The sequence below is a fragment of the Anas platyrhynchos genome, chromosome 9 (assembly GCF_047663525.1).
Source record: "Anas platyrhynchos isolate ZD024472 breed Pekin duck chromosome 9, IASCAAS_PekinDuck_T2T, whole genome shotgun sequence".
Taxonomy (NCBI): domain Eukaryota; kingdom Metazoa; phylum Chordata; class Aves; order Anseriformes; family Anatidae; genus Anas; species Anas platyrhynchos.
Window position 1 is genome coordinate 16,642,204 of NC_092595.1, and position 26,089 is coordinate 16,668,292.

At 36.9% G+C, this 26,089-nt stretch overlaps 1 protein-coding gene across 8 annotated transcripts in view; it reads right to left on the reverse strand.

The window, feature by feature from the left end:
- Positions 1 to 26,089, reverse strand: part of STAG1 (STAG1 cohesin complex component) — a 181,271-nt gene that overhangs the window by 54,443 nt on the left and 100,739 nt on the right. For all 8 annotated transcript variants that reach the window (XM_072042766.1, XM_072042767.1, XM_072042768.1 and 5 more), the window contains 6 exons: positions 23,237 to 23,441; positions 20,330 to 20,481; positions 15,638 to 15,711; positions 11,427 to 11,550; positions 7,325 to 7,423; positions 2,511 to 2,590 (listed from right to left, as the gene is read on the reverse strand). In XM_072042766.1, coding sequence (XP_071898867.1) covers positions 2,511 to 2,590; positions 7,325 to 7,423; positions 11,427 to 11,550; positions 15,638 to 15,711; positions 20,330 to 20,481; positions 23,237 to 23,441 — 734 coding nt within the window. The remainder of the gene's footprint in view (positions 1 to 2,510; positions 2,591 to 7,324; positions 7,424 to 11,426; positions 11,551 to 15,637; positions 15,712 to 20,329; positions 20,482 to 23,236; positions 23,442 to 26,089) is intronic.

Here is a 26,089-nt window from a genome sequence, read left to right on the forward strand (position 1 = left end):
TAAAACTAGTGTTTTGTTTCAATCCCCTCACCTCCTATAAATTGCTTTTGACAGTTACAAGATTGATTTCCTTTGTACAAAATCCTAGATGGAGGAACACTAACATCAAAAGCCTTTGGTTTAATTTCCAAATATGGAAACATTTAAGGGGCCTGTAAGACTGAAAATTTGTTTGATATTCTTCTCTCAGTTGTACCAATACATACAATAATTAATGTAAAAAAAATCATCACTGCTTACAAATCTTGCCAGCTTAATTACTCAAACCACCACACTAACTACAGTATGCATACTGTAAGATACCAAGCACTTATTATCAAGCATTATTAAACTAAAAACCCAGAATGTTACATGAGGAAAACACAATGGCTTGATTACATTTATTTATTTCAATGTCTGTTTGCTTTTAAAGCTAGTAATCCATTAAATATTTAAAATGTTCAAAGTTTGAACTGAGCAACCCTTCCTCTCCTTCAGCCTCTTGTCCTACTCCATTCTCAGGAGTTGGGTCTCTTCACATGGCACTCCTGCTCTTTGGCATTGCTGGGCAGGAGGCACCTCTCTGCTGGTTTGGTGAGTGGGAAAGAATACTCCCAATTCCCGCTGCAGAGAGGGCCAGGCCAGGAGGATAAATCTGTCTCAGCTACAGAAGTAGTCAGAAATTCTCTGGACAGAGGCAGCGGAAAACTAAACCCAGATTTCATCACCATACGTGACACAAAACTAGCACTGAACATATACCAATAAAATCATCTAATAATCTCTTTAGGATTGAATCATGATGTGGGCTTAGAATTACAATAGTAATAATATATATAATAATAGTAATAGATACAACAAAAAGTCAAAATCGCTCTTACAGTAGCTATTGTGCTGACTAGACACATACTCTCACTTTCAAAATTAAGGAAGTGAATCTGATCACCCCATGCTGTGCTGGATGAAAGATGATGAAAAGTTTATTTTGTGTAATTATTTATTGACAAGAACAAGGAATCTTTTACCTCTGTCTCGATAAAACAACAGATTTGGCACCTCTGTAGTTTCTGAGCTTAAGTCAGATTTTTTGTGCAAGTTTTCTGAAACTTGGGAAATTTTTCCTTTTGCAGTGGTATTTTTGAAAAATGCTATGAGCAATGGATCTGTAATTATATTCCATCAGTGATAGCACTGACATCGTATACAGGAACAGTATTACTTCCCTCCTTGTTTAGTCAGTATTTATCAGAAACATTAATGCATCAGGACTCTATGCATCTTATTTGGCTTTGTACCACAAATAATTTTTAATTGGTCATACCCCTTCACAATTGTTTGTAACATCTTTTCAGAGCTCCTACCTGCCAGAATGCTGCCCTGTGCTGTTCAATGTGACCTTTATTCTTCTAGTCCAAGAATGATGCAAGCACATTGCTTGCACTTAGCTATGTTTTAATCCCGCAACCAAAGAGAAAACAGGACAGGGAAGAAAAAGATGCACTGGACAAATATTGACCTAAAATCTTACTGCATTCCCAATATCCCAAAAGGGATAGTCATGTTCTACACGTTGTTTGTGATATTTGTTATATTTGCTTTAAAAAACATAGTAGATGAGAGATTCCCCTTCTTCCTGATATTATAAGTCTAATACCTGCAAAGCAGCGTGACCCATAAATAAAAAATGAAGCCCAGATTTCTTTTACTAAGAGGGAAAGATAGTCTCATCTTTCATATCAATTCTCCATGTCCAAAAATTTCTTCAGAGTCACCAAGTATAACCTATGACGCAGGAGTTCTATGCATCCGTTTGTAACATGCATTTTTTTTTAACATGCTTCAGGGAACATGTGATAAAACCTTAGGAAAGAGTTCCTCCAGCAGCACATTCATGAGCCTGCTTTGGTCACAGGCTACTAAAGACAGGTTGGTTCAAACAGTCTGCACATGGGCTGGTTACATGTGGAATGGATCCTTACCTCAGGGAAGCCACTGCACCTGGGTAAGAAAGAACTGGGGCCTGGAAGCATGTCTCCTCCTGCCAGGCCCAGTGTTTTAAACCGCAAGATACCACCACCTCCACATAACCCAAGTAAGGGTGTTGAAGCAACCATTTTCTCCCTGTCAATGTACTTGCCAGATGATTCTCTTCCCAGCTCTATCAGATAATCAAATCTCCTAACCCACCATCTTTGTTACTGCTAGAGTTACTTCAGCAAATGTAACTCGTGCTCGCAATCATTTTGCCCTTGGCAAATGGTGTAAATGCTGCCTGGCATTTTTCCTCAACAGCGGATGCACTAAAACTAAGAGTCTCAATAAATATGTATGTTTTTATACTTTGCCTATTGCATTTCTATGAGATCGAGTATTTCATTTTAGCTTCATGATCACACCATTATATATTCAGTTCATAGTAAATGTAAAGTATCAGATTGACTTCATTACGCAAATGAAGAAATCAAATCAATTAAATATTATGGGCTTATGTAACTTTTAGAGGGAATATACTAATTTTGAAGAATACTCACTGAAGTATTAGCGTGACTAATCGAATGGCTTCCACAGCAACATCGTATTCCTTATCAAGTGTCATTGATACAATGCGATCCTGAAAAGGAATTTTATTACAGTGACAAAAAAACACACACAAAAAGCTATCTGATTTAGAATGCTATAGGAAAAAATAAGTACTTTTGTGAAGAAAGATCTTTCAGCTGGACGCATGAAAATCCTTTGATACCATTCAATCATTTAATTTACATCTTAGGATGCTGTGTGCTATGTGCACAAAGAACAATAGGTATGCACACAGAAATGCAAAAAAAAAGCTTGTATACTTTCCAAGAAAAAAGCAAGAAGACTTTGGAGTTGAAACATTGTTCTGCATTGGTCTTACTTAATATTTCTCTCTTCAAAAGGAATGTGTTTGAGTTGGTGGCACAAAAAATGCCCTACTTCTTTCCCCTGTAAACAAATAGTTTTAGATAAAGTTATAAATATGCAATAATATTGCATCTTATGCATATTTGGAAATTCTGTGCAGAAAACTGCACATAAATATATGCACCTGCATATTGCCTATAAAGCTGGGGCCTTTATGCCTGGCAACACTCTAAGGTTTTAATTTGGCCTCGACTATTACACTACAGAGCTGCCACAAGCAAGTGGGAAATTCCACAGTATGACATTGTATTTTCCTATATTCTTTCCAGCACAGAAAAGCATACCACTTTCCAATCAAATATGATGATTCTACACCTTTTAAGGACCCAGCAGTTATGAGGAGAAGCCCCCTAAAGTCCTTTATGCTTAGTTTCAGTTTGCTTACTGTTTACCTGCAACACGTGATTAGTGAGTGTTGCTGTCCTCCCTATGTGGAGAGAATTTCTATCCATCCATAAAAACGTCGTATGTCTTGATGTTTTTGTTTGGCTGATCATGTTAATGAAAATAAATTGGGCCATGTGAAATAAAACTTTATTTCTGTGGCTTGAACTGATTCGTAAAGGACTGTGTACTAATATATGATATTTGGGGATGTGAAAAATAGAAGGCAGGAAAAGAAGAAAAGTAAGTGTGTATTGGAAAGCAACAGCACAAGTCGCCAAGAACAAATCAGAACAGAATAAAAAGTGTTTACATCTTTTTTACTCTTCCAGGCATAAAAGGCTGATTGTGTATATAAAGCAACAGATGCTTATTTCAATATTGAAATTTAGAAATAGTATATAAATAATGCATTGTGGCTGTCTTAAATGTTTCCTACTTAACAAAAACAGGTCTGCACAGACACTTCTTGTCACTAATACTGACTGCACCTCTGTCACCATGAAGTTCCTGAAATCCGATGCATTTAACTCTTACAGCTAGACAGTCTTCGAGACTGTGAGAAGAGACTCAGGCAGTGAAATCATCTTCCAAAAAGGAAACTGTGTATGTTTACAGGATAAAAATTGCTGCCAATTTTCCAGTTTGTGGCCAGGCAACAACAACTAACAATAACAATAACAACATCAAGAGAAGGAACTGTGAGAGCAATACTACTCTTAAAAGTATCGGTGGAATTTCACACAGCTCTTCAAAGTCTATCTGAAATGGCAGGAACCACAAGGAGACAACTAACTGCATAGAAAGGAGTAAGAACACAAGTGTAAAACTCCTTTTACACCTCTGAAGGAATCCTGGAAGGGAAGGGCTCTTCTCTCCTGACTACAGAGCAAGAGCTCTCTGAATATGGAGTCTTTGACAATGACAGATGTGACAATGCTTCTTTATCCAAAAAGGCTGTTCACTCAGTTTTGCCAGGAACACCAGGCATAGCATTAACAGCACGGATGTGTAATTTCTTATTTTCTGCCCAAGTGCCAGAATCTCTCAGTGACGGTACCTATCAGCCCGATACCACAACCCTTGGAAATGAGACTTTAACACCTAATGCCCCTGGAAGATGAAATTTCAGCAGTGTTCTCGGTTCCAAAACCCAGCTGTTCAATCTGCTTTGACAGAAATTTTCCATGCAGCAGAATATAACACATCTCTATTTTTAACTTGAAATATTAATTTACACTATAAAGATCACTTTGCATTATTTATTAGGCTGTGAACAACACTTGCTGAAGAACAAATCCGCTGCTGCCATTCAAGACATGGAGACAGCACCATCTTGCAAAGGGTCAGGGATGAGGACCGAGAATTAAGTGGCTACAGCTATATCTGCTGATGCTTTGCCTTTGCACTGACTGCAAAAGAGCTAATTCACTTATTTTCCATATTGGTTCAAATAATGTTTGCATCAGACCACAAAACAAAAGTCTCTGCTTTGATGGACAAACATGGACAAAGCTTTTTTTTTTTGGGGGGGGGAAGGATAGACAGGACCTATTTTCAGGCATATCAACTGCTAGCAACACAAACAGAAATGCTGTAAAGAACAGACATCTTCCCTTTGGAGAAGTGACATTATCAGATCCTTCACATGGCTATGTGGTAAAATATTAACAAGCCAATATAAGTAATTCTGGAACAAATCTGTTTATGCTTTTAACAACTAGACCATCTCTAGAGAGATTTCTCCTGACAATTTGAATGGATTGAGCTGAACCGCAGCTGAGCTTCGCGGGTGGATTCAGGGCTACTGCCGAAATACGTGTAAAGAGCCATGGAACCGAGAAGAGCATTTCGCATTCTGCATGGGGTGGTGGGGGAGTTTGTGGTGGCACAGCATTTAAGTTTGGTATCATAGATAGCAAGAGTCTTAATATGAAAGTTTACTCCAGCCTGGTGCCAAAGGCTGCATCCCTGTCAGCACAGCTGCAAGCTGATGTGCAGGGAAGGGCAGCTTTTTGTTCTACTGAATGTGGCTGGAACAGAAACAGGTGAATCTTCCATCGCGTTGAACTTTTTTTTTCCTTATGCTCACACAGACTTTGACCTCACCTTTTCCATAATTTACTTCATAATGTAACAGATTTATATGGACAAAACATCTTTACTGGAACAGAGGAAAGATAAGACTCCTAACAGGGCTCCCTTTCCTCTGATTTTTTCTTCTCACAGCAGTGAAAATTCTTTGCTCCATTCTAAACCAAGAAACAATGTACAGGCTAACATGACTTCTAACGAAGAAAATTGTCTGCACTGTGAAAAAAGCCAGGAAGAAGTATTTAGATGTTTCATGTTCCTGTAGATTTTTGAAGCACATTACTTCATAACCATTTCTCACAGTGCCTCCCATGGTCAGTTTTGCTGATGGATGGGACAGGTTCAGACTCTAAGCATAATTACTCAGCTACCAATTAAAGTGTAGCAGGCTAAGAAAGAAGGAAGCATCCAGTGCATCTAGTAAAGAGAAGCAGATATAGGACCATGAGAGTTTTAGATGCCTATTTCAAAGAAATCACATTAGAGAAACAGCAGATACAAGCAAATCTTTAAGTCTGCACAGAAGGAACAAGAAATGCTGCACAGGCTTGGAGGGTTCATGTTTCTGGAGAGCTACCTAATTTCTGTTTGTCCTGAGATGTTAAGCAAACCACACTTACGGAGGTGCTACAGAAGTAGTATGAAGCTTCTACCATCCCTGTTTGCCAGGTACTCTTCTATGAGAGGAAATTTTGAGTTTACTGCAGTGGTTATTGAAACTGACTTTACAATACCAGAAGAATATAGGCGCTGAAGGATCTCACAAAATGTTCTATTTTGTCTCCTACTTAAAAATCAACTCTCTAGCTCAGTCTTGACAGATATCTATTTAACTTGCCCTTAAAAACCTCAAAAGAAGGAGATTCCATCACCCTTCTCATCAGTCTGTTCTATTATATTACCACAATTTTGGACAAATAGACTTTTTTAATATCTAGATTTTACCACAGCATATTTTCTTTTCCAATTCTCAAATGAATGTGGTAGTGAAAGGCTGATTACCACTGTGTTTTTATCAGTTGTTTATACAGAATAAATATATGGCAAGTTTTCTGTATTTTTTGCTTTTCTAGATCAAACTGGAGGACTTAAGAGTAACTGCAATGGCAGACATAACTAGCCAAACAGTATAAAATCTACAGTAAGTTTTTGAATCTGCTGCACAGTATTTATGAATACTTAAATCTCCACTTCTTTTCTAAACAGGATTTTTCATCATCATTGTAATCAAGATTTAAAAAAAATAAATTAAATTAGTCTTTCATTGGGGTGATAGCCTTTACCATAGTTCTGTGTCCAAAACACAAAAGCGATGGTAAAAGGTGCCAGCAGAACTGGTGACTGTGCCTGGAAGCTTTCTTTACAGAGCATCCAAGCAGAAGCAATGACAGCATTTCCAGTCATCTCTCCAGATACTTCACTTGTGAAGTAACACTGATATGTCACAAAATGAATTAACAGACACACTCTTGTTAAGATATTAATCAAAAATTAATAGGGGAGGGGTGGGGAGGAAGAAGGAGAGAAGGAGAGAAGGAGGAGAGAAAGCGCATTGTAAACTTCTGTCTTATGAACCATTTTTTCAGGCTGTTACTTTTGGATTTATTTTATGTGAAAACCCCTGTACAAGTCCTTCAAATTCAGTAAATCTAAAATTAAATAAGCAGAAGCAGATTGAATAAGGACAATAAATAAATGACAATAATACAGATAAATAATCACGTTGGCCAAACCAGATAAATTTTACAAGATAAACACTGTGAAATTAATTTGTCTTAATCTCAGCATTCATTAATAGTTTTGCTATGGTAGTTACAAGCCTTGTGACAAGCAAATAAGTATATTTTTGCATTTAATATACGAGTCAAAGACTGGAACATGATGAGATAGATGATATTTTTATTTTCTGTACTCCTCTTACCTTGAATCTATTAGTGAACAGCTCCAGTTTTGGAAATAACTCTCTGTTGGTATACAGACTCTGAAGAGCTTTCAAACACTTCAACCTCACTTCACCTTGCTAAATAAAACACACTAAGATTAGCTGATATAATATTCTAATCAAATGCCATGAATATTAAATAATATAATTTCATAATTTGTTTAATGTACATTTACAACTTTATGCTAATGAGTTACCAAAGCCAATTTGCAATTCAGCTAAAAACCAAAAACCACATGCAGCTGCCTACAAACAATGTTAATTTTTCTATTTGCATGTATAAAGAATTTAATGTGGCATTACTTTAATGTCTCTTACTGTTTCCCTTTTCCTTTCAAGTAACTCCACAGTACAAAAAGACAAACAAGCCTGTAAGCAAATACAAAATAAAGACATCTGTTTTCAAGGTGGTTGGTGAAAAGATAGCACAGCAATTTATCTTTAGGCAAGAGATTAACAAGTAAATTTTTCCTGATATTTGCTGCTTACAATCAACGGACAACTGTTCAAAACAATTGAGTGTAGGCTGCATGTCTGAGTTGTTCTGGTGGGCAGAACCTAACTCCCAGCTACTCTTTAGACAGGGATCGCTTTGATCTGGTGGGCTGTAGGCAGGAAACATGGACATCGCAAGGCCATGGTTTACTGATCAAGATTTGTCACCTACAGGAACACTGATGATACGTGGTTCCCCTGGGCACATGTGCATCATCTGGCTGGCTGCAAATGTACTTCACATCTGCAAAGTCTTGGTAAACTATGGGTTCTTGTTAAAAAATATTTGTAGGTAATAAAAAGGTTATAAACATAAACCTGCTTTTCATTTCTGAGTCTGTCTATTCTATAATCAAGTCTGTATTAAAAAAACTGCTCAAGCTCAAACCTGAATGAACATTCAGAGACTGACATAGAAACAGAAGCTAAAAATCAATTTTTTAAGTTTCCTTTTCACCAATTTGAAAAATGGCAACAGAAGATAGAGGCACAGACAGAGGCAACCCCTGGAGATGACTGCCCTTCTTGGCAGACAAACACTGAGAGGATTTACTGTCTCTGACAGCAAAAAGGTCAGTTTTTTAAAACGGTGTTCAAGGCTGAAATTCATCTCTTCAGAGAGGGAAGAGCACATTAGTTTGCTAATCCTGTTATGAAGGTTTTAAAATAGAGTCAGTGGAGATTATTGACAGAAACCCACAACTAAGCACAAACAGCAATGACCTGGATGAGAATGTAAAAAAGGCAGAAGTCAAGCTGTACATGGATGTACTGCACTGAAGTCCAGAACGGATGAGGGAAAATGTGCCACAGATCATCAATACACCAGACACAAGAAGTTTCCTGAGTAACTATGAGAACCATAAGTAGTACATAAAGTGAGCATTAATGTGAGATTTTCACATCCCAAATATTCTTGGGGAAAAACACAGCAGAAATTTCTCGCCTACCAAGGGTACAGATGTTCAAGTTCAAGTAATTCCTAAGAAACTTAGGATAAAAGGTGGAAACACATTGATTCAGGGCAATAAAATGAAGAGACTTACGTAACTAAAGAGATTAGTTTACTCAACTAAGGAACTTCTTAGGAGGTCAAGCACAAGAGGAATTCAAAAAAAAATGCAAAACCAAGAAACTGGGGTACCAGTAGGCAAGTCTTCCAGACAGCGCCAGTGAAAACCAAGCTATTAAGAGATCTTGTACTTTTGGAGGGCTTGCATGTTTTAACTGGTTCTTACTCGATCTTTTTTTTCAGTAAGTGCTTCCTTTTGTACTTTCCCCCTCCATTCTGTCCCCCGAACGTCTCTTTCTCTCCATTTGCTTCCTTTTCATCCTTTGGCACACAGTTCAGCTAACTCTGACTCTTCCCCTATTCTCTCTCACCCTGTACAGTAAGCATAAACCACATCAAACAAAAAAAAAAACATCACATAGAATGCATATCAGGATACTAAACAGTCAGATTAGCTAGTGATTTATAGACTGAGAACACCAAGGCACATCTGAGGCTTGCAACAATAAATATTACAAAACAGCAGAGGCAGGAGAGCAGCTTGATGGTATTCTTCCATGTCTGGTCAAGATGGAAAACTTTTATTTTTTCTAATGCAACACTGTAATTGAAAATTTGTCTGATAGGAAAGAACATATTAACTTTAGGATAGCTGAGGTAAAATATATGTTAAGGCTGCAGACGCATGATTAGACTCTGGAGGATGTGAGAAAGCTATTGGACATGACATAAGAAATTGCTGGATGCAACAGATCACACTGTGAGAAGCTAACACAAGTCACAGATAGTGCCTTGAGGAATGGATAGATTTCACAGATGGTTAAAAGGAGTTATGTGAGAAATGGCTGGACTTAACACACACTAGAAAGGGATTGATAGCTGTGAAGCACAGCAATACTAGATTCTCTCTAATGTTGAAGTGCTACTTTGTGAAAATGTTCTGCTAGGATTACAGTGCCCAAAACTCCACTGTTGCTTTTAGGTATGCACTCTCAGTAGTGTCTGTAGAGTAAATAATTGTTAGGGCTCATTACAGCTATAACAAGGATCTTCCTCCTACTCAAGATTTGTAAAATTGAGATGAAATGTAGAAGTTCGGCAGGTTTAGAGAGGAAAGCAATTGCATATCTTGTATCTAAAAGCACAGAGGCTATTCTTAACAAGTGAACTACTAGTCCAAGTCAAAGGAAGATGCATATCCGTGACAGCTATAGCTAAAGCAAAATATTCAGCAGCAGTATAGTCTCTTCCTAAATGATTTTCTTCAGACTTCAGAAAAAGAGTGACCAAGCCATATCCTTTGCATGAATATGCTGAATATTTACATGAATATGCTGAATATAGGGATTTCTGTAAGTTAGAGAAAAAAAAAACAACTTTTTTAAAAAAGATGTTAACTATTAGTTATGCAAGTCATGAGAATGAACTTGCAGACTTCTGAATTTTTCCAGCAGCATTATTAGAGAAAAAAAAAAAAAGTAGTCTAAACCAGCATGCCAGAATTTAACAAGCATTTCAACACTATACGTAGGTCTCACCTGCTTTTCTTGGACATTCCTAGCAAGACTGTTTAGAGTAAAAGAAGTATGTCTAGTCTTTTTGGTGAAAGTGGGATGATGGCTAATCCCATTTGTAGCCTGATGTAGAAAAGTATCCCGTACAGTCAGGAGCGTAAAGCCCTGTTCTATTAGCATTAGAAATGGTCTACACTTGCAGGAACTGACTGGTATGTGGGCTTGATACCACCCAGAAAAGGCAGGTTGTGGATACCATTAGTACTAAAGAACAGTGGTCAGACAGGAAAGAACCTTCAGATATATGTATCTTTTCAACTCCACCTAACCTTTAAACTTTTTTTTTTTTTTTTTAATACAAAGCTAGAGACCTTGAACAATTTCTAGTGTAATAAAGGCTGAAAGGCCAGGGTGATGGCTGCTCTCCAAAACTAACTCAACCAACCATCTGAGCTCTTTTAAGCTGGCACCAAGAGACAGATTTGAGGAATCCACAAAGAACTGATGGATGCTTTCAGGAGATGGAGGAATAAGGTTAGAAAAATGTCCTTTAAAGGCAGCTGGAGCTGAAATGCCTGTAAACCGAAAATAGCAAAGAGAAAATGAGTTGTTGAGAATTCCATTACTGAGGCACCAATAGGCCTGTTTGGTTAATTCTAGGACACAGAGATGTTCTCTTTCCTCTAACTAGTGAGCAATGCAAATGGAAGAGTTGACTGGAAATCTCGTTCTGATTCTGCTTCAGACATGAGGGTTCTAGGGAATGTCAGCAAGACTACTTCTCTTTTAATTAGAAGAAAAGCAGCATGCAAAATTTTCTATTAAGATATGCTAACAGAGATTGAAAAAATAAAAACCATGTGAATCATCATGTGATTTGGGGTAACTGTATCCTGATTTAAGTGAATGCATCAAAAAACACTGGTTGAAAGATAAATGACCTGCAGAAAAAAAAAGATCTCTTTATAAACCAAAAATGATATACTACACATGTCTTGGGTAGTAGAAGAGTAGCTATTTACAGTACACTCTTCTATGTATAGTAATACACAATACTTACCCTGTCATGTAGTGTCCAACCAACATATTTTAAATAGCTATCATTCAGGAAGGCATCACTGTACATTTTCATCCAGACACCAATTTCTTCAATACAGACAGCTCTAATCTCAGCAATAGCATCACTAGCAAGAAAAAAAAAAAAAAGTTAACCAGATTACAGACACGTACCATTTACCTCATTTACTCATTTCCACTGCTGTAGCTATAATATTTTGCCTTTACTTGGGTTTGATGAACTTCACTATATAGGGCTTGTCACTATGTAGTGCTCACTCATGATCTATCTCATCATCTCAATCTCTCTACATTCAGATACGTTTCCATTATCTCAAAAAAAATCTCATTCTATTTTGCCTCTTAGTCTATTACTTGACCTTTTCCTTCCCTCTTTTCAAACAGAATTATGAATCCAAGTGCTACAGACTTCCTCTCAATAATTATTTCTGAAACACTGTCACTGTGATTTTCTAAGCAGGCTTGACTTCAGTTTCCAGCTAGAGATGCAGAATAAGTGCAAGATGGAGAAAGTTACTTGGTTTTACCAAAGGAGCTTGTCAAAGAGGAAAAACGGAATTTGTTATGTCAGCAGAACCTGCTTCATGCAGCATATGAAAGCCCCTGGAACAAAAGCCAGGAAAAATGTTTATATGTCAACATTAGTTTCTTCAATTTTTCTTGCTTTTTTTTTTTTTCCTACATTCTGACTGTGGCAAGTGATGGAAGAGGCAAAGACAGACTTATGAGCTTCTTACTTAGGTAACGGAGCAGGAAACTGTCTGAGATCACCTAAAGAGATCAGGAATGGAAATGACTTGAATCTGATTGGCACTTCCCTGCCTGATTGACATAGAGCATGGCATATTTACTAATAATGAACGACAGCTAAACAATGGGAAAAGGGATTGGGGCCATCTGGCCCTTTAGTAATTTCATCTCTGAGACATCTGTTACTATGAGAAATTGCTTGTGCCACTCCAGCTGGCACTGCTTCACAGTTCCAAATTTCAGCAGTAATAAAAGAAGAACATAGAGAGCCACCGCACAGAAGAAGGGAATGGTGCTTTGCAAATACTGGCCTTGCTTATAACTGAGACCCTTGTTTTGTGCTTTTGTTTTGTTTTTTTTAAAAAACAAAAACAAAAACCTTTGGGAACAGTAATAAATATTGATTTCATTCTAAAGTTGCACCAGCAGAGCTCCCCCCAATCTAATTTATGAAAAAAATAAATTTCAAGCTTTAAGCAGTAGAATAATTGCTAAGTGCAACTGTATTTTTCCTAAAGTCTTCAGTTTTACAAAATGTAAATAAAATGTTCCCAATCTTATGCTCAAGATATTTATTGCATAAATTCACAGAATATAGTATAACAAAACTGCTATCCTATCCATACTGTAACTGCCTATGTCCTTCCAACCTTCACATTGGAAGACTCTGTATCATCTTCCAGGCACCAAGGTGAAAACCACAATTCCCACACGGACATAACAAACAATCATAATATGACACGTGACTAGAAGAGACATTTCTGAAGTCAGTTCTCTGTTTTTCTCATTAAACTTCTTATTACGGAAGAGACTGTACCAATATAACAGAGTAAAACATGCATTTAAAGATAACGTATGAATGCATTTGCAGAATTTCTAGACATGTCATCAAATCACTGTTGTTGCCTCTCTATCCAAAGTGAAACACACTGATTCTACCAACTTCCAAACAGAGTCATTAAAACTGGTCTGTCAAACTCCCTGAAGACAGTTATGCTATAACCTCAAAAACTGGAAGGTAACTGTCAATCCACCATGTAGACAAGGTGCATTACAAGCAGGGTAAGTCATTAAGTAAGCTGTTCCTACCAGGGAATTCTCAAACAGGTTTTAGATGCTGTAAGGATGAATGTGCTAAAATAATACATTAAAGGGTTTGCACTACAAAAATTGCATTTGTTTTGGGGAATGCAGCCACAATGAAGTTTTAATTACAATTACACATATATTCACATATATATGTATATACATACATACTTCTGTCTAACTCTATATTAATTCACACTAAACTAAAATAGTAAATCTCTTAAATAGAATTATAACTATTTTAAAAGCAAAATCTGGAATCAGAATTCAAGACAAACAGCAATCTGTAAGTCTGCTAAGTATGAAACAAAAAAAGGAGCAACCACATATGCAGCCACAAAAAGTAGCCATATAGACATTTCTTCTAGGGTATGACAGGCTGAGTCCTCAGATCCAAGTAGGTTATTTCAACACCTTATAAATTTGGTAACTGTGAAGCATTTTGGAAGGATTTAATGGCAATCCCAAGAAGAACTCAAGTGTCAACAGCTATTTAATCATGCAACACAGCCAGCCAAAATCAGGAAAAATTATCTTTTCTGTAAGAATACATTCAACATTCCCCGGGCAGACAATGAAAAACTGATTCTCAATCCAAAGATTCTCAGGAATCCGTAGACACTACCAACATTCACTTCAAGAGAGAAAGACAGACACAAAGTATAAAGCTATTAAACTAATTATGAGATTTAGTATATATACTCTGAGCTTCTGTACAGCACAAATTGCAAAATACTGTGTATGAGTGAGGTGAATGGGAAACACTCAGACTTCTATTTGCAGCAAAATTCATAACCTATGTTCCTACTTTTAGTAAAGATGTCCCCCACGATGGAACCTTCTGAAGAGTTTTGGACATGGAGGATCAGATAAGAAATTCACCGGCCTCTTTTAAATGTTGATTTACCAAGGCAGGCCCATTAAATTTAGGATAAACCATAGCAAGCACTGGCAGGAAATAGCATTTATTTCATGCTAGATTACATCTCAATATTTTCATCAGGGCCAAAAATTTTTAGGACACTGAAACACAGTCTATAATGGATAACTGGGATATGTCCAGTGGACACAGGTATGCTTCTCAGCCTCTTGCTACAGTGGCTGTCCGTTGTACCTTCTGGGCTCTCTCAGTCCATTTGATTAGCAGCTGAGGTTAATCAAGACCAAAGCTGAAGGTAATATAAGCTGACCTTGTTAAACTGCACTGATGTTAAGAGACATGCTCCAACTCCTCTGTGCTGTTCAGTCACACATTTCCTACCACAGGCCTCTTCCAAATTTTCCTGCACACCTTTCTCCACACTTACAATTATCTCTCAGCCCCACTACAGGTTCCTTTTCACATTCTAACCCTCCTCCCGAACAACTTCTTCTTGCTTCCTGCCATTTGTCTAAAAGATTTCATACATGATGATGTTTTAAACCAGAACTGAAATCTAAAAGGTTAATTGCATAGTTTAGTATTGTTGAATTTTATCTTTTGACTTCGATAAGCTAATTAACATTTAAAGAGTTGGTTCACCAAGATGCTGCAGATGCTTAGAGGTATTTAGTGATGCAAAACAACCCTAAATCTGTCTTTAAAAACTACTGGTCTCTGATAAGCCACGCTCCAAAATAGCATGCATCTGTATCTACTAGAATAGAGTGCACACACATGCACATAAACACATGCACATGAATATATAACCTGATGAGTTTTTCTATTTACAAGACATATAATAATAACTATTGAAAGAAAATTGTAATGTGTTAACAGTGCAATCACTTCTTTACTTTTTTGCAATTACTTGTTCTTGATATAAACATCCAAAACAATTAACAAGCAAAAGCTACGTGTTAAGTGGAATTAAGGTTTTTGTGTGCCTTTATGCAGTTTAAAGAGGAAAACGCCTAAAATAATGTTACAGTTGTGGTCAATGTGTATTATTATGGAAAACATCAGAAATTTGTTGTTTATGCATAAGATATACAGAAGAAAATGCAGTATAGAGAGATACCCAACCACCCAAACTGCCCTATTATGATATACAGCGATCATGATTACATTACTATGTGATGTTTATGCTCCCACTGTGGACAACTTTTCTTTTTCGAGAGAAGAAGTTGTCTTCCACAACTCCTTAAAGCTGTTTTACTGAATTAAAAATGGTAATAAAAAAAGCTGTGTAGACAGATCTATTGGGCAATTACTGGGGGTTACACTTAGATTTTCTTCTAGAACTTCAGTTATTTTGATACTGCTTTTATGGTATCCAGAACATTACATCAGAAGAAAAATCAACATAGAAAATGTCCTTGGCATTATTTGTGATTACACTTTGCTAACATAGTATACTGTAGCACTTATTTTCTTACCGGTATCTATGAACAAATATACCCTTAAAAATAGAGTTCATCATATTTTCGATTTCATCTTGGTTTTCTTGTAGCTGAAAAAAAAAATAAATAAAAGATCACTGCTCATTATAATTTGATATTCTACAATTCCTTACTGAGAAGCGCTAGAAGGACCACGGAACAGCTCTTAATTAATTATTAGTAAATTCCCCATTTTCTGTTTTTCCAGCACATGCTTCTATTGTGTGCAGACACATACGTGTGTATACATATATATGCAATGCCTTAATGTAAGAAAGTTAAAATTCTCTATAAACATCAATTAATTTAGTACCCAATTAGTCTTTTGAGGTCATTACTGTTCTTTTGCTATAGAAATTCAGGCACGTAGAAGCTACGTGCTCAGTAATGTCAGCAGTCCACTAGTCAAACAGACAGAACTGCAAATGGCAACTGAAGAAACGAAGCCTGTTACTGAAAGAAGCAGCTACAGACCAGGAAGTCACCCTGTAAAACTCAACATCCTACTTAAGGAAAGTACTTCTGCACGTGCTCAATCTCAAATATATATTTAAGTTGCTTTAACTTCAGCGCCCATGATAACCGAAACTCTGAGCAAGAAGGCTTTCCAGAATCAGAGCATGGGTGCATACCACCAGAGCACAGCTGACACCCAGTTCCAGGCCTCAGATTGCAAAAAAATCAAACCGAACCAAACATCGAACCTAAATAAAAAAGGTCCTACAAGTAGTAGGAGTGCTTTAAAAACATCCCTTAATAGTTCCTCTGTAATATGACTGCACTTTATAAGTACTACAGAAAGTTTACTTTGTGTCAGTGGATATGTTAATAAATCCTGAAAGAACATCTTGGAAACAACTGAAGTATTCTCATATTGTCATCTTTTGTGCTAAATTAAATAAAGATGACTCGATTACAGCAAAACTCAGTTTTGTTAAATAAGATGATGCCAATTTTATACAATCAACTTTTGGAACAGAACTGCTACAACACTCGAAGCCATCATTCTTCCTTCAAGGTGTTTCTTAGTGTCAAAGCAGCATACCACAATATATGTTAATATAACATCTTCATATTTTCAGCATGAAAACCACAACAGAGCCTTGCTAGTACAGACTGTATGTATGAACAAAACAATAAGAACTGTGTAATCATACATTTAACAGACAAATTATCTTAAAGCCAGAGGCAAAATTATTATCAGGCTGTTTTGTCTTCCTGCATAACATGAGCTCATAAACACTTTCACCTAAGGGTTTATATTTTTCAAGCCATGTTTATAAATATTTCTACAATACCTTCCAGAAAAGATCTAAAGTAGCTTGCAATATTCAGTAAGTGAAGTCTCAAAGCTTCCTACAATGTAGGGAGGTGCAGCCTCCATTTTGCAAATGGAAAAACTGAGGCATGGGGGGATCCTGACTAAACTGTCAAACACCTGAGAAAGAAATAAATTTACTAGTAAAAGGGATTGTGTACAAAGAGAGGAATTGGGTGCATGCCAGCACTGCGTATACCGAAGGCTTGGTACACTAAACAAGCATATTTAGGCATGGCTTCTGTTTTCAGTTTAAGCTCAACACAAATATGCACAGAATAAATACTCAATCAAGAATTTATATAATGCAAAAGAGAGAGTGAATTTCTAATCACTCCTCAGTTGTCTGATGTCACAAGCTGGCAAACGTCCCCAGAGACAGGGGGCTAGTACGCACTATGGAATAAACTGACAATGGGAATGAACCAAGAAGCCCCAGGAGGATGTTCGAAAACCTACTGAGGCCCTGAAAGGCAAAGGGGAAGCTCCCTGAGAACTTCAGGTATGACAGAGGTGGACAGAGGTAGGAGAGAGTGAAGTTTATGAGCCATGAAAAGGTTAAGATGCTAAACGAAAGTGTACTTTGACGTATCTTTGAATGCAAAATCGAGCAGCTACAAAGACTAAAGCACACATGAGGGGACAGCATGGATGGCTAACTCTCTCCTCCTTTTTCTACAAGGAATCTACAGCTCCCTATTAATATGGTAAATTATCAGCTATACAGCTGATACAGGGATCCAGGTGTTGGGGCAGAGCTGGTGTAGGAGAATCAGAGTTTTCGTAGTTCCAGGTGAAATCCATTTTACTTCAGTGAGCATAAACTGGCCAAGAGATACCGTTCTGAGCTATTTAAAGATCAAAAGTACTTTGTTGACATTTATGAATTATTTTCCATCTCCCAGCCACAAACCAAGGCACTGGTATAAATAAATGAAAGTCAGCATCAGCATTATTAGTGCCAGCTCTTGTCAGCTCATGTACAAACGTGTCACTTATCACTAAGATAATGTTAACTTCAACAGAGGTGGGGTGTTCACAGAAGACTCTCCATCTGCTTAATTCCTATAGAATCTTTTTTCACTAATATTTAAGAGATGCAATATCCACATGTATTTCAGCTTCAATAATGAATTAACACCTCTTTCACAAATTTGATGTTTCTCTGTAACGGTTTTTTACACTTTCAACTTTTCTAGATCATGTACTTCAATCTGAATGCTTAACTTCAGGCATTTGGACAGGGAACTGCCTTTGGATTCCCGCTCTTACCAATGCTAAAGTAATTTAACATTCCCCCCCTCAAATCTAAGTAAAAACAAGGAGAACATTCTCCTGTTGACTTTGCAGAAATACTGGGTAACTCAAAAAGACATGTATGAGAAGCATAAAATTTGAAGTACTACTGGCAGCAACTAAAACAGAACTTTTTCTATTTTGGGGCTTACTGCAGTACAAAAATCATCCGGTTTGAAAAGCTCACTGACTAGAACAGACCATTAATCTGCTCTCACATTAGATATGTAGAAGATGACACAAGAATGAAACCAGTTAGAAAAAGCATGCTGTACTTTCAACTTCTAATTAATTCCCACACTTAGCTTGCAAACTGGCCTACGTAACTTCATGAGGATAAACACATGCTGATGTAGGTGCTTATAAAGTTTTATTATGATGGCACTGCATCGAAAGAATCAACTGAACGTGCCATCACTGAATGCTATTGTAAATTTAGCATATTTAAAAACAGGAAATAAACGGTACTATCTTAGGAATACTTACATGGGGCCATTATGCCATTTCAACCTAAGGAAGCTATTTTATGTGGTTTCCTCTGCTACGCTTACCACCACACATCTGAGAACGTGTTCAGTCATCACCACTTCTCCCTGGCTTACACCTATGCAACATTTTGATTAGTTTTCATGTGTGGTGGTATGAGAGAGACTGAACATACATGCCAAGAGGTGAAGGCTGCCAAATGCTTAACCTTTATTCTTCGTTCAGGGTTTCACTGCCCCATGTTGGCCTGGGCATCAATGCTTCAAAGCCTGCCCAGAGCAATTATATACTGCATCTCCAAAAGACATTGAAAAGAACAGCTGAAGAACAAGTACAGGAGATGTCCACAGACACTGAGATACTGAACCAAGTTCTTCAATGTAAATAGCTAATTGTCCTTCTTTGAAAAATTCAAGCAACCATTAACAAGTGTGGAATAGAAACTGTGTTCTAGCTATTTTAGCTAAGCAATTCTGCTTTTCAAAATGCTTCAACACTGACATGTTTCCTTTAAAATACATGTATTTTCCTTGCAGTTAGGGCATGAGAGGTGGTTCTTGCTTTGTGTATTATTACATTGTGTGCTATATTCTAATAATTATAAAGTCCAACAAAACTTTTGATATGGATTGCAGGGGTAAAATACAAAAAAAAAATACATCACTGTAATTATCCCCAGACTAGGACTATAAAGTCAAGCAATTTAAAGTCAGTTATACATAAAAGAATCCAAGGTGCACACAGGTAAGGCAGACAGACATCCTTAATTTGCCACAGAGTAAAGCAGTGGTGGAGGAAATGTATTCAAAACGAGTATATTAAAAATGATAAATTTAAATCTAAGTCATTATCTCCATATATACTACAATCTCCATATATACTTGAATTCTTCAATCAATCTTATGAATTTTGCATGGTATCCTTAAAGATTATGCATGCTTGTGTGTATTATGTATCCACTTTCTACTTCTTATCATTTTTAGATTTCTTTTAAGTACAACTCTAAAACTGCATTCCTGGGACACGGTATTTTATTTAGGGATCATTACAGCAACCTTCTAAGGGTTTTGCTCACCTAATGCCAGACTGGTACTTACTAAAAGTGACTTTAATGTCTTCCTAGCTTCTTCTCCCTGAGACCAGGTGCTATAGCCCCTACTCCCATGTTACTTGAAAGTAGCTACAAAAAGAAGTACTAATGAGACACTACGTAGTAACTGCAGCAATCAATGGGAGAAACGGGCAGCATGATGATGGACTACATGAGACTCTCTTTTCAAAATCTTTCTGTGTAACCATAGTAATGTTCATATACAACTTGAGACTAGTTTTCTTCTTGCCTGGTCATGTGTATAAAACTGAGAACAGTAATTATCTTCTGTGCAGAACAGCACACAAACTCAACTGCATGTAATAATACAAAATTTTAAAGTGCAGCCCTAGTAACATGCTTGAGATCACACGAACACCACAGCAGAAGTAATCTCTCATTTCTTACTGTGGTACTAAAATCACAAACCACCCTGGACTTTCTGTTGGAGGTCGTGCACATGTACCAGGAAAAAAAAATAAATCATCTTTTCACTTGCCTCTTTTCTTTTCTGAAGCAGCAGCTCCAATCTTTCATTAGCTCTTTTGCCAATCATTTTGTTTCTCTCAGCTTCGTACTGCCTCTGTGTATTATCCTGATGAATGCTCAGGTTTAAGGCAACATTCACAAGAGCAGTCATAAGCTTCATAGCTGCAAAAGCAGAACACAGAATATGACTCTTTACCTGTAGTCAGAGCTCAAAAATATTGCCTCAAGCAGATCCACATGCAGAGAAAATAACCAACTTGACCCTGGCACAGAACCACTTGGACAGCCACTTCCCACCCCAAAAATACCCAGATAATTTGGCTGACCTAAAAATCAGAAATCAGAGTACACATACCACATTGAGCTCCAGACAGCTCCCTTCTCTCCAGAAAATATGCAACTTCTAATGTCAGAGCAAGCACATGAACCCACAGGATCAGTGCACACCATTAAGCCAGTTATGTGCAGTTACAGACATTTCTCTGTTGAGAAATATCATTACAGATGCCTCCACACTAAAGGTAACCAGTAACTTCTGAAGATTAGTCAATTTGGAAGGGATCACAACATTGTTTCTCTGAAAGAAAAGTCTGACCCTGCTCTAAAGTCAAGTGTATAATTGCATAAAAAATATGATTTGAACTTCATGTGCCCCTTTATACACATTTTCAAACCTTCTGGATTTATTATTTTTATGCATATTTTTCTGTCTTAATTTAGTTTTACAAAAACATTTCTAAGTGTCTTTCCCATGTTCTGTGTGGTTACATAGAATATCACAATTTACAACACTGAAAACAGCAAAAGAAATTTATCGATCAATCACATTCTCTCTGGCTAAGTACGCAGCATTGTCCTCAAGTTCAAAAAGCAATTATACAAATGGAGAAGTGAAGCTACTCTTATAGTTAACTTTGTCTTATCTTGCTATTGCTTAAAGTTTGCAAACCTAGAAGTACCCACATGTCTTCTTCCCTTAGTTTCTTGCCATAATGAATAATTTCTCATTCAGATTGGCTAGCATGGACGAAAACTGAAAGCAAAGACCTCAGAAACACTCCTTGAAAAATAGATGAAATTCTAAAAGTAGGTTTTCATAATTTTTATCAAGACTGAGCTTCCTTGCATCGTGCTGACTTCTGCTCTGCAGAGTAGCAGTATAATGAAATGTGCAAAAGCTAGCCTGAAGAAAATTTGCAGAATCAAAACAAAGCTCTCATGTTTGTTAATAAATAAAAATAATTAAGTGTATGGCAAAATCAATTGATCTAATGGAAAAAGCCATCAGTGCCTTAAATAACAGAAGCCAGTTGTGAAAAACTTAGGCCTTGGCATTTGCTCATCCTTGCTTGCAGGTTCTAGTTACATGATAGCAACTATTTCCTCTACAAAGCATGGTTCCTGGGTCATGTTTCTAGTGCATGGGGCTGTTTCCTCTTCCAATCAAGCTTCTCATACTTTTCGAACATCTGTCCCACAAAGGGGTGAACCAATCAAAATAATGGTCTAAGATGTGTATTATTATTATCCTAACTCCACAATCTCTTTCCTATAAAACAATCAATCATAAACTAAGCAAAAAGCAAATCAAAATCACCTGGAATTGAAGATCAGTATCCAGTATAAACTGGAAAGAAATTGTTTCCATCTCTGATTAAGTAACTGGCACAGATTCCCAACAGGTTCTTTATATCCAGCTCAAGTAGTGTTTACTTTTGAAGACTGAATTTGTAGAGGCAAACTCTCAATGTGGTCAATTATGTCTGAATTATTCAAGGTTTATTATTATTATTATTATTATTATTATTATTATTATTATTATTATTATTATTATTATTATTATTATTATTATTGTTATTTTACCACTCCCAGTTACCAAATAAAGTGAAGGATACAAGGGGATTTCAAAATAGAGTTCAGTTCCTCTAAGTTCAAGGTTTTGATTTTCAGTTTGAAAATCAAGCTCCATTCACATCTGGACTTGGTTTCTCAAAATCACTGGTAATCCGCCTCTTAGATTAGTGAGACATGAAATTAAAAAAATAAGTCTGATTTCCACTATGGGTGTTGAATACTTGGAAACCTGAACAAAACTGTAAGAGGCTGACTGTGAAAACTAACTACATCAGTAAAAAATAACAGCAGCAAAAATATTCAGATTAATGACAAACATCTCCTATAAAAGCTTCACATATTTGATATGATCTATAAATGGTCCAGAGAAAAGTCTTCCAATAAGATGCATTTCAGCACATGAGGTCAGTAGGACATTACCTGATGGAACTAGTGTTAGACACCTGCATCGAAGCTAGTAATCCTGGTATTGCTTTATAATTGGAGAAAGACAGCTACTTTTACACAGCAATTCATCCATATTATGGGAGACATCTAATATAGGTCAGATGATATACACTCTTAGAAAAGTCTATTTCTATCTAGTGATATAATCATTGCCTGACTTAAATGTAGGCAGGTGTGTTGAAAGGTGCAGCATGGCCAGAGGTAGAAGACAGAGCGACGTAGAATATGGCCCAATGTTCCCAAATTTTATGCTTCTCAAGAGTGAAGACAGATTTCTATTGACACTTAGAATAAGTTTTGTACTCTAAAATGCCAAATTATAAAGTCATGCTAACCAACAAATGAACTAATAAAGAAACACATGACTTAAGTATGCCACTTTTGATTCACAGGATTTACTGGAGTCCCCTGTGAGGCTTAGACGTACTCCCTTCCAAAAGGAAAAGTGTATTGTCAGTAAAGTTATACCATGTGTGTTAATTGGATTTGATAAAGCTTTCCAGAGTTTTCAGGACTTGCCAAATTCCACCTATATCAAAACTAGCAGTAATTCTCAAACCAACTAACCTGTAGTAACTCTTTTGAAAACTCCCTTCTTTGTGCTTTGTTTACTTACCAGCTAACGTACTGGTGTGCCTGAAAGCCCGGACCTGGGAATCTGACAAACCAGTCAGAAGAGAAATCACCGTGTCCATCATGTATTCATCATAGATGATGCTATATTGACACTGTCGAATGAGCACTCCAATGAACTCACAAAAATTGGATCGAAACTTCTTCCACTGTGGCCCAGGCATGGTAAGTGGGTAATCACCACTGTCCTGAAAAACAAGAAAATGAGCATACTAAGTAAATACAGACCAAGTTTCTAAGTTAAACAGTATCTTTTTCCTCCTAGCTAATGGAAAACAGCCAGAAAAAACAATTTATTCTTCAATAAACAAAGAAACTTGTTGGCATGAAAACCCTTTTTGAGAGATTTGATTGTAATTTTTCTACACTTGCATTCTTATCTCTGCATAGTCCAAAATATGCATCCAGACTCAATTATTTTTCTTATGTCCTGGGTTAGGAAATGCAGATAAAGGATAAGCAAGGCACATTTCAAAGTATTTAAGATCAAAATCTAAAGAAATTCTTGTGTGATCGAAGGGTTGTATCATTTTCCACTCCCCACCTTCCATCCCATGTTAATATTCTAATCATCTGGCTGCCTCTCCCCACAAACTCTGCTTTATTCAAGTTTGCAGTTGAGATCTTATCAGAAAGTAATGATTGCCCTTTTGTGACCTGATAAGCTTACCCTTTTTCTAGTGGTTAAACCTACCTTCTGATAGATGCAATAGATTTTTTTTCAAGTTTAATTCCTCTCCAAGACTAATTTCTCACTATTCTTCCTTCAAGCAACCAAGCAATCTCAGTGAGGCTGTCCCCCCCGATTAGAAAACACAAGCCAATTCCAGATTATCCAAAAGATCAAGGCAATTTTCAATTTTCCATCTTGAATGTCTCCCCCAAAATAGGAAGTCAGCAGCATAAAGGTTAAATCTATCTGTACATATTTATTCTGTTTTTGGGAAGAACATGTTATTTCTATTACCTTAGGTCTTGTCTTACTGCACAGGCTAACCCTTGTAAAGCCAGTAACTTAAGAGCAGAGGAGCTCTAATCAAATATGCTTTAACCTATACTTAACACAAGATACTCCACTGCACAAACCAAAAAACGTACCAATTTTAACTAAATCACACATTCCAACCATACTAAAATGATTTAAATGATTTAAAATACCAAGACAAGCATTTAAATGTTAGAAAAATACAAAACTGTAAGGCAGTCATAGTGACCCATAGTTTCTCTTTCATTACTATGCTGAGTAACAAACATTACCTTAACAAACACTATTTTTCCTTCTAACTTTGAATACCCAATTTGAGAGAAACAAGACCTTTGTTAAAAAAAATAAATAAATCAGAGTTTTCACGCTCCTGATACAGAAATCTTAGCATGTTCAATTGTAGCTGTGAGTTCTAAGAACTTTTGTAAATCAGACCAAAGTGTTTGATATTAAAAATCAGATAAACAGCAACATCATTAACCGTGTCGTGTGTTTTTAAGTGTTCTTTTTATTTCTTAAACAGTCTGTTTATGCCTAATGTTTATTTGTAAATTTCAGCAAGGCACAGTGTCTTGCCGTCTAAATATGAGCCCTGTATTAGGCTTTTAATTATATAAATTTAGTACTGAAATTAAAATGCTGGAGGCTTCTCTTCAATTTGCCTGGCAGTAACCCATATGAACACCCCAGAATTCTTTTACCCTTTTCTTCTTCCTGCTTGTACCTTTATCTTCACAAATAACCTCCAGATTAATTCTCTGCCTCCAGAGCACCTGTAGGAACTCTGTATGTGAGCTTACATAAATATTATATGCTTTCTAGATGTATGGATATGTAACCTGTAGAACAGAACTGCAGGACCTCTAGTGCTGTGCAAAACTACTCATATTTGTATGACGTATTCGTAACCCACAGTTACATATTAGATGGTCCTTTTGAAAAGTATGTGAAGACTGCTCAGAGAACATCTCATCTTCTGAAACTGGAAGAATAAATCGCCAATAAAGCTAGTTTGCTGGATCATTTATTTCTGAATACCAATAAAAACGTGGCATGTTGGTGATACCAATATATGTGATACCTGATGGTACAACTGTTAGAAAACTGAAACCAAACCAATTTATTGCTCATCTGCTACTGTAGCCCAAGAATTATGAGGGAATTTGTCTATGAAACGCCTGTGCTAATAAGCCAAGCATCCAAACAGTGCAGCAGAAAAGGCTTCTCTGCGGAATTCCCCATTTCAATCTGAACTGGTAGCAGCAATGAATGAAGCTATTTCCATCATTTCCAAGTCCTGTGCAAGTGTTCTTCTGTTCATAATAAGAACAATTAATGGTCCAATCCCTGCTGCAAATACAGAAATCAGGACCAACAGCCAGCTGACTACTGCAGCACTGGAAGAACAATGAAATATCTTAGAAAAAATAAAGGAAGCTGCAAAACTGAACATCTACAATGGAGATTAAGATGTTTTCTGGGCACCATACTGTGCTAGTGAATACACAATGCAAAATTTTACTCTAGCTATTACTACACTTTTACCATTTTCTCCTAATAACTCTAGGGTTGTAGAATATATTTATCAAGTCACAAATACAAAAAAGACACTTTATACCACCTACACACATGTACCAGTGAGCACTAGCCCCTTTCAACTCCAATCTGATACACCAGACCTGGCATTTTAGGTACAGGGAGGAAAATATGATACAGAAGTGGATTGCCTCCCTCTGAAAATGACAAGTCTAAAGATGACAATGAAGGTGGCAGCAGCCCTAAGCATCTGCCTTGTCTCAGGATGACACAGGGGAGATGGACATCGGGATTTGGGAGTTCTGGGGTAACAGA